The sequence below is a fragment of the Electrophorus electricus genome, chromosome 1 (assembly GCF_041902795.1).
Source record: "Electrophorus electricus isolate QZ-2024a chromosome 1, ASM4190279v1, whole genome shotgun sequence".
In the NCBI taxonomy this organism is placed as follows: Eukaryota; Metazoa; Chordata; class Actinopteri; order Gymnotiformes; family Gymnotidae; genus Electrophorus; species Electrophorus electricus.
The window spans coordinates 33,357,729-33,373,743 of NC_137497.1; the positions used below are offsets into that span (position 1 = coordinate 33,357,729).

General features: G+C 39.6%; 1 protein-coding gene across 2 annotated transcripts in view; it reads right to left on the bottom strand.

Annotated features, from left to right (window-relative positions):
• The window catches only part of znrf2b (zinc and ring finger 2b), a 28,768-nt gene that overhangs the window by 5,973 nt on the left and 6,780 nt on the right, over positions 1–16,015 (bottom strand). The window contains exons 2-3 of one of the 2 annotated variants that reach the window (XM_081715876.1): positions 9,551–9,646; positions 1,460–2,177 (exon numbers count right to left, since the gene is read on the bottom strand). In XM_081715876.1, the coding sequence (XP_081572002.1) occupies positions 2,116–2,177; positions 9,551–9,646 (158 nt within the window). In that variant the 3' untranslated portion in view covers positions 1,460–2,115. Of the gene's footprint in view, positions 1–1,459; positions 2,178–9,550; positions 9,647–16,015 lie in introns of those variants that run through there. The other variant, XM_027001155.3, reaches the window with a different exon arrangement.

Consider the following 16,015-nt stretch of genomic DNA (forward strand, 5'->3'; position numbering starts at 1 on the left):
ATTAATATAAAAACAACCATTTTATTTAATTTCAAGATTATAAACCTAATTCATTCATTTTAAGACCACTCTGTCCATCACAGCCAAATGGCCCCATTTCAGAAGTACCCATACAAGTACCTCAGTGCCAAAATAACAAGCTTAGCATCATATAACTACATAAATACTGCAAAAATGCTCACAGTCAAATCTAATAGCCTCAAACGCTTCAATAGCCCTTATGTTCATGTAATCTTCTAAACAGCATAATATCCTTGTCATTTCAACTTCATGTCAGTTCAAGTTTTAAAGGTAGCATAGAATGGAAAACTATATTTTCCTTGGCATAGCTAAATAAAGACAATTCAGTACATCTTTCAAAGTCATATCCTGCATTAGCCTATCAGGAAGCTACTCCAAAAACCCTATACTGTTACATAACAGTTTTGACTGATTAAAATCTACATACCTGAAATTTGCATGCACTGGCCCACTTTTTACCCCAAGCACAGCCGAAACTGCAAAAATTCTGCAGGTATTGTAAAGAACAAAAATAATGGCAATGGAGCAATGGGTATGGTTGACAAGTTGTTAATTTGCCCTGCACATTTCACTCTGACCAGTTTCTCAAATTTTAGACAATACTGAGAAGGCTTCACTCAGTGTTTGGCACTTCTGTTCCCAGGGTGAGGAAAGCCACCTTTCCTGATCCAGTTCCTGTTCCCAACATGAGACGCCACCTGTCCTGATCCAGTTCCTGTTCGCGACATGAGAGGCGCCGTCCATCTTGCTCCTTTGGCTGCGCCCCCAGACCTCCCGGGCCCACTGCTGACCATCGAAGCCATGCCCCCAGACCTCCCTGCAGCATCGCTGACCACCAAAGCCGCACCTGCGTCACTGACCACCAAAGCCGCACCTGTGGACCTCCCGGACCCACCATTGACTGACGTAGCCACTCCCCTGGTCCTTCCTGGCCCGTTGTTTGCAACAGCTGCATGTCGGGACCTGCCGACCATAGCTGCTGTGCTGCTGGATCCCCAGCCAGACTCTGTTCCCGGTTTAGAGGATGCTGCACTGCCAGTCCCCGTCTCCGGCACAGAGGTCATCGCCTCATCAGTTCCGGTTCCTGGAGTGGATGAAGCTGCCCTGCCTGTCCCCATGCCTCATGCCAGGCCTGTCCCTGTGGTTGCTCCTCATTCCTCTCCTGTTCCCAAAAAGGCTGCTACAGGGGGGTCCCCAGGACTCCTTTGGCCATATCTCTCAGTTCCCTTGCCAATTCCAGTACCTGCAACCATGCCCATTGTGTATTTTGTTCCTGCTCCTGTCTCTGTTATGTTGGAAATACTTACCTCAATCCTTGCTTCTGTTCCTGTCCCTGGTCACACAGCTGTATCCAATGCCAATGTGTCTCCTCTCCGTACCCACCCACTGTTCCAGCCGTGTTGCCGGTCCTACTCCCTTTCCCCATCTTGCTTCAGTCTCTCAGTCTGCCCCGACTCTTGTACCATGGCTTAGCCCCGAGTCCTGTACATGCCCCTGTTCTTGCCACAATCCCTGACTGTAGTTCTGCCCCATCCCCTTTGTCTATCTATAGTCCTGCCCCTGGACCTGTTCCTACTTCTCTGTCTACTATTGATTCTGTTTAAGCCACAGTGAGGCCTTGCCATAAACCAGCTAATCAGAGTAGATTATTCATGGATAACAAAAAAAACCCCCCAGCTCATTTCATTTTAGCGCCAAATCACAATGGGCTTGTAGAACCATAAGTGAGTTTTGTTTTTTTGCCCTGACCAGTCAGATACCTTTGATACAGAAAACTTAAATGCACTCTTTGGCATCTTTAAAGTCATGAAAAACACATGAGACTTCATCATGTAGACTTTGAGTATGTTCACAGCTCATCAGAAATGTTCAGCTGGCCTTGTTTAAAAAAAAAACAAAACAAAAAAAAAACAAAAAAAAAAAAACACATTCATTAAAAAACATTGCTCCTCATTATTTGTCCATTTTATTCATGAGCATGGCTGGACTGGACATCTGGCAGACTCGGCACTTTGCCGGTGGGCTGAAGTGCCTTTTGGTCATCACTGTCTTTTTATTGTTCTCTGAGCTGTCCATAAAATAGAGACCATTGGCCTAATCACTTCTTTGAACATCTCCCCCTCTAGACTCAGTTTTGTCTTCATTAAACAGAGTATCTGCAAAAAGGTAAAGGATAAAACGCAAGGGAGGTACAGAGATATTGCGGTTTAAAGAAAAGATATGCACTTCTGGCAGATTCTGCCAAATGTACTAAAATATCTGACACGTTTGTTGAAGGACCTTCTTCAGAACTTTTGGATGATGGTGGTGAGAGGCACAGTGAGGAGAATGAGGAAAATGAAAGGGGAAAGGGTGGGAGAGGAGAGAGTGTAGAACTTGTGGTAAGCAGAAGTTAACATCAGGCTGACAGCCTGCCTCAACAAAATGTCCTGAGAGATGATGAGCATTAGGCTATGCTACTCTAGAGCCCAGAAACCTATTAAGATCCTCTTGGTAAAATTAAGCATAAAAAGCATTAGTGGTGAACAAACTATTTTTGCAGTATTTGCAGTTATACTGATAACACTACAATAAAACAAATTCTGAACACGTAGCTCTACATCAATTTGGTTAGTTTGCTACTTTTATGAATGCAGTTGTAGTTTGATAGCTAGCTAGTTATAATGTCAAGTTACCATGTAGGCAGGCCACAGTGGCTAGCTAACACACTGGCTACAACAATTTTGCTGTGGGCTAGCAAGCTTTTTGCTTTCCATGGGGAATTAAAAATATATTTTAATGTGTCTCTCATACATTGTCTTGTTGACAATGTCAGTATTTTGTTAACCACCACTGATCAATATTAACAGTGAGTCAGCTTGTAGCATTTTTGGTTTGTTCATTTATTTATTAATTATAAGGAGAACAGTACTCTTTTGGGACCTTAAAAATGTGTTTTGGAGCCAGCTTTTCTTTGGGTGTTGATGGATGATTTATAGAAATTAAATTGAGGCATCCATGCAATCATGTATTTATTATTCGTAATTATTCCATTATTCCATCTGTAAAATTATTCCATGTGTTGTATTGTTTTTTGCTCCTCTATCAGGGATCCAAGAATTCTGGACCTGATTTATCATTATGTAAAACCTCACCCAATTATCTCTCCTCATTTCACATTGTGCCAGGTTGAGCTAATATTTCCAGAGGAGTGTGTCAGCAAGAGAGAAGAGAGCAAGAAGCAGGAGGACAGATTATTTTGTCTGCCTTGAGCCTTCTATGTGTGGTACAGATATTTTTAGATCATCACCTGCAAAAGAATACCAGAAATCCACTAGTGCAGAAGGTATTCACCTTTAAATATTGCAAGGGACATCATACATTGTTTTGTTATGTCTTTTATTTGGGAAGAGGACTGACATCAGCGTATTCATTACTGGAAAGTTAAATTGGAGGCATGTACTCCAGCATACAGAGGAGCAAGAAAAGAAAATTGCACACTGAAGCTTTTTATAAAGTGCTCAAAAGCATATATGAACGGCATGTTCACTAGCACTGAGATGTCTGTTTATAGGGAACAATTGAGAAACAGATGCCATGTTTTGGAGTATGTAGTGGATGTGGCTAAAGTGCTTGGGAGGAGAGGGCTGAGCTACAGGCTGGTGTAGAATGAGGCAGTATAAACATTGTGTGACACCACCACAGTCCATGGAGACTTTTTAGAGCTCATCTTTTTCTCAGGAAAGATGATTATCCACTTAAAATTGCATCTTGACCATTGAATAGAGAAGAACAATAAAGAACCTCACTCCAATAGATAGATGCTGTCGAGCATCTAATTCAAGTGAATATCTCCAGTGATATCCAGAAAGCTGGAATGTTCTCTGCTCAGCTTGATACAGTACAGGACACAACCTCTCTGGATCAATGTTCAGTAATATTAAGGCATGTTGCTGAGACTATGCGTGTTGCTTTAGTGAAGTGCCATGCATCCACAGGGCAATACTTGATTTTGCTCTCAGAAGTCTTAAGAGTCTCTGAAACTGGACAAGAGCATGTGTATAGGGAAAGCAAAAGATGGAGTGTCCAATATGCAGGGTCACAACAAAGGTTCTTCAGTACCTCCTACTCTCCCACTCATGTGCATGTGTGTTACTATGCTCACATATTTAATCTTGTGCTGGCTGACATTACTAAAACTGTCATTGAAAGCAGAATGCTGTTCAATCAACCGAATAACATCTCTCTCAGAGGGTTCATCTGTGAGAGAAACAAATCAAAGAAACAAATCCATAGGCACGTCTTTCCAACTGGAGAGACAAAGTGGTGGGCCAAGTATGACACCCTTAAAAAAGTGGACATTTTGATAAACCAGAGGGTGGCCTCTTCATTAATGTAGTACTCACAATGGCAGCCACAGAACAGAAAACAAATGAAATGTCAGCAATATATGGCAAAGCACAAGCATTTTATGAGGGCTTCCTGAGATATGAAACTGTACAGACATGCCTCAGACTATTTGACCAAGCACTCCACTGTCCAAGTACCTTCAGACAGAAGGAATGCCCATCCTCTTTGCCCATCAGATGGTGATTGCCACAGGAGAGAACCTCAAAGCACCAGGTTTCACAAATGTGAAGACAGCTGCAGACACACTGAAGAGATGGAGGAAGGAATATACATTTAAAGTGGTGGCTACACTGACTCTGAAATGAATATGAAGAAGAAAAGCAGGATCAGAGAGATGACTCGAGATGAGGCACCAAGTGATGCTAAGAGAGCATATGAGGTGAATGTACACAACACAATTCTGGACACAGCTATCGAAGCCATCCACAGAAGCTCTATGACACATGGCACTCACTCTGCTGATCAGGCATGGCTGGAGCCCAGGAACTTTCAGCAAATCAGAACCATTTATCTTCCCAGTAATGTACTCCAAGACCTCAGTAAATGTCTGATAAAATTTGACAGCAGGGATATGGTGGCCAATCTAGAGTCAGAGCTGAAATGTTTAGCTGGACAGTGGTACAGGCTTACAGCATCACATGTGGATGTATGTATATGACCAGAATGGTGGAAGATGGATCTGCAGAAAAGGACTAGGAGACATATTGTAAATAAAAATTGTGCTGCTATGAAATGCTCAGGCAATTCAACATGTCAGGTGCTTATCGTGTACTTGAACTTGCAAACAAATTCCTTCTGATCCTTTCCCTGACTCAGGTGGCCTATAAAAATGTTCTCAATGCTCAAATTCATTAAAATTACATAAGTGTAGCCTCTCAACAATCAAGCTGGAGCCATTTTTGTTGATGGCCACTGAGAAAGACATCCTCATTGTTTTGGACTCTGGCATGATCAGTGATAGGGTTGCTAAGAAGACTGAGTTATTGACAAAGCAGCTCTTGTAACTGAATAAGGTGACATGAATAAAATGGATGACTTCTGAAAATATTAATTGTAATGTAGCATATTTTTGCTTTCTTCAAACCTGAAACTCTCTTCCCCTCTGACACTTGTTTTATACAGGATTCATTCACGGACCATCTGAGCAGTCATTTATCATATCTACTCTCTCACCTCCATACACTGGGTTCACTCATTTATTTTTTAAGGATTAACGAGCATACTTTTGACTTAGTGAGTCTACAATTTATTCAACATGACTTTGTCTTGAAAGCACCAATCATCTGATCAGTCATTGATCATCTTTGCTTTGTCTGTCTCCCTTTCTCCCTCATATACACAGGATGCCATTGCTTGTTCATTAGGATTCATCACTGTAGGGCATACACTTTTTTTAAATGCCACTTTTTGAAAGCATTTATCATGTTTCCTCTCTCAATCTTCTTTGATTCCCTCTTATTATATGACTTTACTGTTTTAAAGGAGTGGTACGGTTGGTATACATATTAAAGGGGATATTAAGGGTGCAGTGATGTGTAGTGTGTGTGATGCATTGTGGCAGGTTGCCTCAGTCCAGTCCTTTTCTTGAGCAAAGTTTCTAAGCACCTCTTCTCTCACACTTTCAAGCAACAGTAACAGAACTTAAAACATGCTAAGACCTCAAATAACAAGTGCTGATTTGCTCAGGCAGTGTTATATATTTAATATGTAGGTAGTAAGCATTGAGTGTTTTGTAAGAGATTTACAAAGAAAACTTGTATGAATGATCATGTGCCAAGACAATATTTAAATTAGGTGTGTGCTAAATGTTCCCTATAGCCCATGTGTACTCTACTAGAAACATAAATTGAAACTGAAATGAAATTATGAAATTATATTTATTTAGCACCTGTCAAGCTACCCAAGGTCACTTTACAATTAACACACATGCTTTTACATCCAGCCACATGCCAGTGAGAAAGGCTGCCAATTGTGCATAGCTTACTCTCAACTGGAAACCTCAGCCATCTGGGGGACTGAATCGGGTGTAGGAAGGGAAGAGAAGACAACACCCAGGACCGAGCACCATCCACCACTGGGCACACACAGGCAATTTTATTAGGATATCCAACTCCATGTTTTTGGACAGTGGGAGGACTCCAGAGACCCAAGAGAAAATCCAGGCAGACAGAGAGAGAACATAAAACTCCACCCAGATAAGGAATCAAACCCGAGACCCTAGCACTGAGAGGCAAATGTACTAACGTTTGCAATACAATAATATATGTGTATGTATGTAAGTGTATGTGTATGTAAGAGCTACACGTCCTGATCGTTTTTTTTTTTTGGCCCCCGTTACTGATCCGAGTAATTTAATACTGAGTATCTTCCGATATCGAGTCTCAGTCTGATACTTATATTACTATTGCACAGTGCACACGTCAAGTACATTAGTTATTCAAATGAATCCAAAGTATACGCTCGACAATCATCCGTTGCTTTTTTTCATATTTTTTGTATTGTCCCGCAAAATGACATGGACCCATTGCTTGTCTATTTCCCAAGTGTTAAACATCTCGATTGCTTGTTATACATGCTCTGCTGTATGAGACCCGCGGAATTGTTGCGGGTGCAATAGCGCACGCTTTAAATCAAAAGTGGAGTCAATCCAGTGTGCCGTGAGAGTACGTGACATCGGGGAAACCTAAAAACTCCAAATATATGTGGTAAAGCCAATAGCCGTCACATCTGGTAAAGCCAACAGCCGTCACATAAAAGACCTTGTATGTGGTCATGTCTGAAATGTAGTGCCGAGAGGACTCCAGAAGCTCCAAAAGACGACGAAAACCTGTTTTTTTTTTTTTTTTTTTACACAGCGATATACTGGATATCCAATGCGATGAATTCAATTAGCTTCTATGTAAGCGTTTTGACCATGTTGATTTCTGTAGAAAATTTCTCTCTTCTTTTAAAAGTTTTCTCTAGTGTGTGTGTGCAGCCTTTGCCTGGCTAAGCTGAGTAAACTCACTGGTGGTATATCAAATTGGTAGTGTTGAACAATGCAATGCACGCATTTCGCGAGGCAGTGGTAGCAAAGCTGACATTACACGTGGCTGCTGGTCTTGTTTAATTCTCCAGTTTAAAATATTTCCACACTGCAGACAGTTTACGACACCCGTATGACCGCATAGGATTGCAAACCACGGATCGGTCTTAGGTTTGTGCTCAATAAAGCCGATACCGATCAGGTAAAAAAATGCCTTCATCTTAGAGATCGGATCAGGACATTCCTATCATTAGGGCATAACTCCAAAACCAACAAAACATTTAATTTTGCTCTCGCATTTTTACACACACAAACCTTTTGTAAATAAGAGCCTGCATGTACTGGTACACTGATTTAATTTTATGCCAATTTTGTTAATCCTTTATTGCTCCGCACTCTGTCCTCTCCACTGACTTCCATGTTTTTCATTTAAGAGCCACCATACTTCGTATTACTAAATTATCTACCAGCTATGTCTGCACATTCTTATATATTCCAATTATTTTATTAATTCATCCCTCTTCTTTTTCCTTATTTACTTAAATCACACCTAATTTACAACGGCTCTCAGTCCCAGAACTTTTAAGGTACTGCCACCATACTGCACAATATACTTTGGGTCATTTAATTCTCAAAACAAGACTACGTCTGTATGCCTCTGTCTAATTCTTTGACTACCGATTTCACCCATTCAGTTAAAGGAGCAATAACTACTTTTTACCACCAAAAAGGAGCAAACAATATTCATAAATGAGATTGTCTTATGGTTTTGTTCTAGAAAGAGCAGCTCACATGAACCAGTTTATGCTCCTTAGAGCAGTCCCCCCACATGGAGGTGGCTATGTTCAAAATTGATTTAGTAGAGAATCTGAAGTCTCCCCCCACACCCCAAATTCCATCTCCAAACACATATACATATACTTTCCCAACCAACACAGCAATACAAGCAACTTGAAGTAGGTCTTTAAACTTCCTTTTCTAGTTAATTTATAATCAATCATGCCAGTAGTAAATGTACTACAATATGTTTTAAAAACATTTACAATTTGAAAAAAATCTGCCATCAGAAAAGAGAGAAGGCTTTCTCAAAAAAACTGATTTAATTTTGTTCCATAGAAACTGAACAGGACTTTGTTATTGTTCTGCACGTTGTCTTCATGGCCCGATTTCAATGTCACACAATTCTTATATATGGAAGAAAGAGCACCCTTCTTAAAGCGTTGTACACTGACGTCAATAGTCTACCAGTTCTTTTATTCAGTGCGTGGACCCTTTGAAGTCTCCATCTACACATTAATTCTAAAAAGGTTGCTCCTGGTGGGTCTATGGAGATTTGCTCACTAAGGGTAACATAGCAGGGTAAGTAAAAACTTTATTACCGCTGTCTTTCTCTTGCATTATAAAAATATATGGGTACATTTTGATAAAACATGTGGTCCTGGCTAAAAGGTTTATTTATTGTTTAATATACATTCACAGACACAATTGGTCCTTGTTTAGTTGTAATTCATATTGTAATTCATCAAAGTATGTCCATAGTGAAAACAGGAACTATTTAAAATGGTGACTAACGTTAAGAAATAAGCTCTCTCTTCACACAGAGAGTAACAGACACTTTTCTTGTCTCACACTACCAGATCAAATCGCTTCAGACTGGGGAAATTTGATGCAAGTGGCAAATTGGGGTTAAACTCAGGGATAAAATCTTGTAGTATTGGACCATGCAATGCATTAGCTTTAGTAATGTGGGGGTTGGCACTGGGGTGACAATAGTAACAATTACCTGTTTGACTCAAATATTTATATGAGCCTATGAGCCTGCCAGAAGTTTCCAGAAGTTTCTGTTCATTGAGGTGAACTAATATATTGTAAAGTTATATGATTTTGTTTTTAAGAACATTTTATGGATGAATCAGAAAGGGAATGTCAACTTTAAAAGGGATATTTTGGGTTCTAATTTTAAAATGTATTTTATCAGTATTTAAAAGTAATAGAAAATGAGGTGAACATATTCCTTCAAAATACCTTATGCACAGTGAAATGCACTTCACTCCCTGCAGTCATACCACCATCCCAAAGACAAGCAGCAAAGAAAGAAAATAGTAGCAGTCTCACCATTATATGTTACTCTGGGCTTTGTCAAACACATGACAAGGTGGAGGTCCATCTCGTCGGAAGAGATAAACTTGGAGCAGACAGGGCAATTAAAACCTGGAAAGAAATCAAAACAAGACAAATAATCATCACTAAATTATGTCAGCATCAGAGCTGTAGTATAACAGAGTACTATTTTGGTGTGAGTGAGTGAGCTATAAGGTGGTGTGGTTTTGTGGTGAGAGTGAGAGTTGTATTTCAGTGTGAGTGATGGAGTTGTAGTATGGTAGCGTGTTAGTGTGTATGAGAGCACTGTAGTGTATTAATGTGCATTGCTAGTATGGAAGCAAGCTGTAGTTTGGTAGTAGTGTAGTGTCTTATTGAGGATAGGAGAGCTGTAGAATAGCAATGTGGGATGTAGAAGGCATCCCGACTAAGTTTTTTTTTTTTAAGAACAGTCCCGATTTTTGGGATGTGTTAATCATCCTGATCTGAAAATTGACTGTCCCAATTTTTTTTCTCTACAATTCTGTTAAATATATTTCTCAGTTTAAAACTACATAAGCAAACAGCTGCTTTATAACCATTTCATTATGGCTAAAAAAGCAAGAGCATTAGTATGAACATGACAATTACAGACAGCAGCCCCTTATTACACTCAAAATAATGAGTAAAGCAATACAAAAATTCCTTATATCTGTGCCAGACAGTTAGCCAAGTCATCTGGTATGAGTTATTGAGTAATTTGTTGTAACATGGTGAGTTTTGTGCAAGTCCACATTACCACCATAATGCCATAATAACTTGCCTTCTCTGTCTGTAAATCATATTTACACAGACAGTAATAAGTGTAGTTAATAATCTATTGCACAAATATATCCAGATCAATTATACTCTACACAAAGGGAGTAGTGAAATAAAGGCAAATTAATTAGAACTGAATATGTATGGCTGAAAAGTCAGACTCACAACAAGAACTGCTCATGGAATCACAAGTATAAGCTCAACCAGGACCTTGATTTGTTCAAATTGATCTGATTTGCCCACATATTCCAGCAAAACTCTCTGCCAGAGCCCATGTGGCAGTAGGTGCTTGTAGTGTCTGCTAACCACCTTGAAGTCAAGCCACTCTCTTCTGGCTGCATCTCTGGACTTAAAATGTTTCAAAGCCCGAAGGATGGTATTGAAATATTCCATGAAGTCATCAAGCTCCGTGAGGCTGAATTTGGCCAGCTCAGAAGTGTTATCTGGCCAGTTGGAGGTGTCAAAGATGATGCATGCTGATTTTAGGACTCCTTTGTCAAGATTCTTAAAACAAGATGAAAAAGTCACAGAAGTCACTTATGAGCTTTGCCTCAATAGGAGTGAAGGCCTTGTCGTCAGCTTCTCTACGTCCCAGCATGAAGCCACGGTAAGTGTTTCCAGGGCATGGTCCAGTTTCATCAAGGGCCTGTAGCTTTGGTTCTGGATTAGTCTGTGAAATAATAGTGGAGTAGTATAGGCCAAATGAGAAGAATTATAAACGATCAGTCATTTCATACCAGTTCACAGAAAAAATTAAGTGTGTGTGTGCTAGCACTTAACCTTTCTCTTACCTACAAGGCCACAAAATTGATCTAGAATATTTGTAAGGTTAGATCACCTCTGGGGAACAGATGACTAAGATGTTTAAATTAATGTAGAACATCCAACATGAATTGAATGAAGAGAACCATCTTGTATTCTTTCAGGCATGAGTGGATTTGTGTGGCTCAGCCCTTCATTGATACACTTGCTTTCCTGTAAGTGGGCTTCCTGTAAGTGGGATTTTCCAAGTCATGCACATCAAACTGTGACAAGAGATGGACACATGCCTTTCAATTTGGTTGAAACTCCATTATGTATGCCAACTACAACTATTCTCCATCACAATTAAAGACCACCAGTTGAATGTCAAGATCTTGTTGTGATGCCCCAATACTCTGAGTCCATTAAGAATGCCATCCATGTTTCCCCTGGGCCTGGCTGTGTTCTAGTTTCACAAAGTTTACAAAATGGTTGACTGTTAATCCATCTGCAAAGTAAACGATGTAGATCCATTTTTGATCCAGGAACGACCAGTCCAAAGGAATCAGACACAAAAGAATTTCAGGATGTTGGCTTTTTTTTTTTTTCCAGCAAAATATTAATACATGTCCATATTGTGTTGATAAATTCATGACAGATTGTACTTCCCAGATACATTGTTATTTTGTTTTGTAGTCCAATTATTTAATATGGTTCATTAACAAGCTTTAAGATCTTTAAAAACCTTGAAGATCTTCTCCTTCTTCGAGCTGTTCATTGCATTGGTGTTTTGTTGCAATATTGAATATCTTTCCCATTTTTATTCAAGTAATTCCTATATTAATGACTGATAGTGATTTTTCATGCTATGAATCTTTTTTTTCCCCCCCAGTACCTCCATAATTCAGCATTTGCTGTTTTGTCTAGCTCGTCACTCGTGCTTAACAAGCTAGTCAGAATTCTGTAACATTGTAGTCACAACACTGTACATCCTGCCTAAGCAAGCATGTTCCTAGCTTGCACTAATAACATGAGTTTCATTAATCATAATCTCACTGAAAACTTTTTTTTTTTTGGTTTGGTTAGACATTCCACTTAATAAAGCTAAGTATAGCCACTGAAATCTTTTTAAAATGACGTCAAAGAATTTGACTACTGTTAGATCCCAGTTAGTAAAATGTTTAGCTGAAATGTTCATGCTTTTGGTCTTGGAAATCCTATTGTAATATATATATATAAAGCCCAAACTATATGTTTAGTTGCATGGGATGATTTTATGAGAATGTAATCCATTTATAATAATATTTACAAATATAAAATGCTAAATGTGCATCATATATTTTTCAAGCATTTCAAGCCAAAAGGTAGTCCTTTGGGAAAATACACATTACTCCATATTTCTTACTTGACAATAAAACTAGCAATTCATTGTATAAACTGTATATGGTTCATCATTTTAATTTTAGGATAGCCTTATTCCTTGAAATACCTTGTGTTCAAGCACAATCTACTATCAGCTTTATATTGTTTGGTAAAAGCAATAGACCTTAGAAAAACCTGGTTGACTGCAAAGTTTTACTAAAATTATTTCTAGTTCTTTGAGAAGATAAATGCTGTTATTAACCAAAGCAGCCAGAAAATGCTCATATGACTGAGATTGGTCAGGAAGCTCACAGCACTCAAGAAGTGTTGTGATGTGTTAAAGAGCTCATTTGCATATTGCAGTCTTCTGCAGCTTCAGTATTTAGGAGCATAATATAGCAGTATTGATTAACAAACACTATATTGTGCAGTTCTGTTTTGAAACCACCCACACACAGAAATCAGATATAAAGACTACTCACTGAACTGCTACACACACATGCAAACATATGCTCATACATAAGCAGAAGCACATACTCATGCATGGCATGCCCATATACAAACATTTGCACACTTGCTGACACACAATGCCATAACAGCCATCTTATTCCTTCAGAATCTCTTACTGACCAGTTGTCCCCACAGGGGTGTTAGACTGCAGGTAATAGTAGACCTGACTACCTTAAATTGGTTCCCCCACCCCCAGCTGAGGTAGGCTGCATTTCCTGACCGTAATGTCATAGAAGGCTGTTCCAAAGTGAAAGACCCTTCATATACAGGCTAGAGATGCAGCCAATATTCAGCTTGATTTCTTAAACACAACCAGTATATCCTTCCTGCCCTTCATTTACTATTGTGCCAAAAAGCTACATTTGGACTTACTGCACAATACAGTTGCAACAGGTGAAAATATAATCACAATTCCTTTCACAAAAGGTACGTTTATGTCTGTCAAATTATTGGCAAATGGTGTCCTGGGAATAATGTGTAGTTTTTTATAATTCTTTTATGATTAATTTCAGAATGTTTAATCCTAGTTTAGAACTGCTGTACAATTCATTCATACCAAACAGCTGTATTCACTGCATTTACTTATTCAATCATCATGTTTTATCATATGTATTGCTTTATAGACAAAAGGAGCAAAATAACTCAATCCTTTTTAGAAAACTGGGGAATAGTTTGGTTTACATCCTGCTAATTTAATCAGATGCACATAAAACATTGGAAACAACTAAAACTGATCATCCATCTGCAATAACTATATTGAACCACTTTTGTGACATTGTTTTCATCTGTGTCTCATTTCCCCCTAATCAAGGTATATATACCTTCCTATCTCATTGGTTGATCATTGATGACATTAGTGGTGTGGCTGTTGTATCAGTTTTTCACCCATGGAGCCCTGACTTTCCATTTACAGTCTGCCTCTCACCACCTCTAACAGCTTAACTCTCCTTCCTCCCAGGTTTAGTGTTCCATTCTTGAGATCAAGCATAGCCCCAGCTGCCATGAGGAAATCCAAACTGAGTATGCACCCATCCTTTACAGAATTCATACACTTGGCTCAAACTCCCCACTATGATCCATTTCCTTCCTCTCATGTTGACACAGCTGTTGGTGACACTTGATTTTGACCATCATAGTTCTCCAACCACCCGTTGTGTTGGTCACAGTGGGAGGGACATGGCAGTAACACTGACAAGTCCATGTCATGTCATTGAGGACAGTGACCTGCTTTTCGCCTATGCTACACTCAACTCAAAGTCCAAGGTGATCTTTCTAGCAGTAACCAAACACAAAGCACCAAACACAGCCGCATTTGAGTGACTGCCATCGACCAGTTATGATACCTTGTGACCATTTGCAGCCATGTGCATTACGGCTCCCAGTCACCTATGTGGTGGAAGGTGAAGGCGCACTGTCTGTGCCATTGCCAACATCTCTCTCTTGCCAAGTACTAGCCAGGCTTCACTGCTGAGCCTCGTCACGCTGCTCTCTTCATCATCATCCTCAGCCAGCCACCTTGTTCCCTCCCAGCTTACTGAACACATCCAGGAAGGGGCAAACATAGCCCTTCCTACAGGCTCCATCTTCTTCACTGCCTACCTCCCTGTTTGTTGATGTGCTGCTTGAACTCTCTCAGTTCAGCCGCTGCATCCCACATTTGACACAAATGAAGCATCGGCACAGAAGAATTGAAAGACACTTCTGTTTGAAGACTAACAGTTCACACACAGCAGAAACAAGCAAAATGGGGGTAACTACTGGTAAAAACAGGGAAGGTTAACTAAAACACACACAACAAGGGCAAAAAACACCTACACATGCTAGTCCAATCAAAGAAGAAAGCAAAAGGTAGGTTAAATTAAATGCATATATACTACACAGAAAAAACAGTCTAACAACTATTAAACATTAAATTAACAAGTTAATTGTCATATAAACCCATAACTGATTTTTCAACTCAAATCCTATGGTTCATCATGCTCACAGCTTTATGCTCTGCCTTCATTCCTGAACCAAAAAAAGCATCACATATTTTATTAAATAGCCTCCTTCCATCCTTACCAGCTTTTACAGGGAGAATATAGAGATTGTCCTGACCAGCTGTCTCACAGTCTGGCATGAGAACTGCACTGTATAAGAATGCAGTTCCCTAAAGCTGATAGTAAGTACAGCTGAGCCGAGAAGATCATCTGGGCTTCTCTGTCCACAAGTAAACACCTCCCACCACAAGGGCTGTATCAGCAGTGCCACCAACAATGTGGATCATCCCTCCCATCCCCCTCAGACTCTTCACGCTCTTGCTATCAGGGAGGAGATACTGAAGCACCATGCCATTAAAATCAGATTCCACAACAGCTTCTTCTTAGAAATCAGCCACTGCTGCCCCAAACACCCACCCGGACTAAACAAGAGTCTCCATCAGCACCATGCCCATCAAAACTAATCCTATCACCCATCCTAAATAAACATGAACCTTTTTCACACTCAGTTGTAAACCTGCAAATTAAATAGGCACATTATGTTGTGGGCTGCCATGCCCTTGGAGACAATGTTTACTATGGTGTTATGAAGACTTAACCCTAGGCTGCTGCTCTTACTGGGTTGCTACTACTAAGCCCCCCAACTCTATTTGACAAACTATGCATTAAACAACCACTAGTGTAAATTATTTGCAAACTAGGTTATGCCCAGACTACTTGCTCCTTTACTGTGAAGAAAAAAAAAAAAAGCTGCTTTTTAGTATTTTCTTTGCTTTCTTTCCTTGTTTGACTTTTTTAATGTTTGTGTGAATGCACTATCTGTTACTTTTGTCACCAGCAGTCACTGTTATGTTTGAATTAATGATTGTGTCGAGGCTCAACATGACTTCACCAGTTACCATTATGAGATCATCAGTTGGCCAAACTGAAAATGATGTGTTTGCACATTAGATAAAAACTGGAGCCAAAACCTGTTTGAAATGTCATACTAAAGTGTATATTGAAAGTTCTCTGACACTTATTCCTTTTAATTTCGTCACATTTTGCTATTTCAGACTCATCCTAAAATGGTTAAGTATTTTTTTCCTCA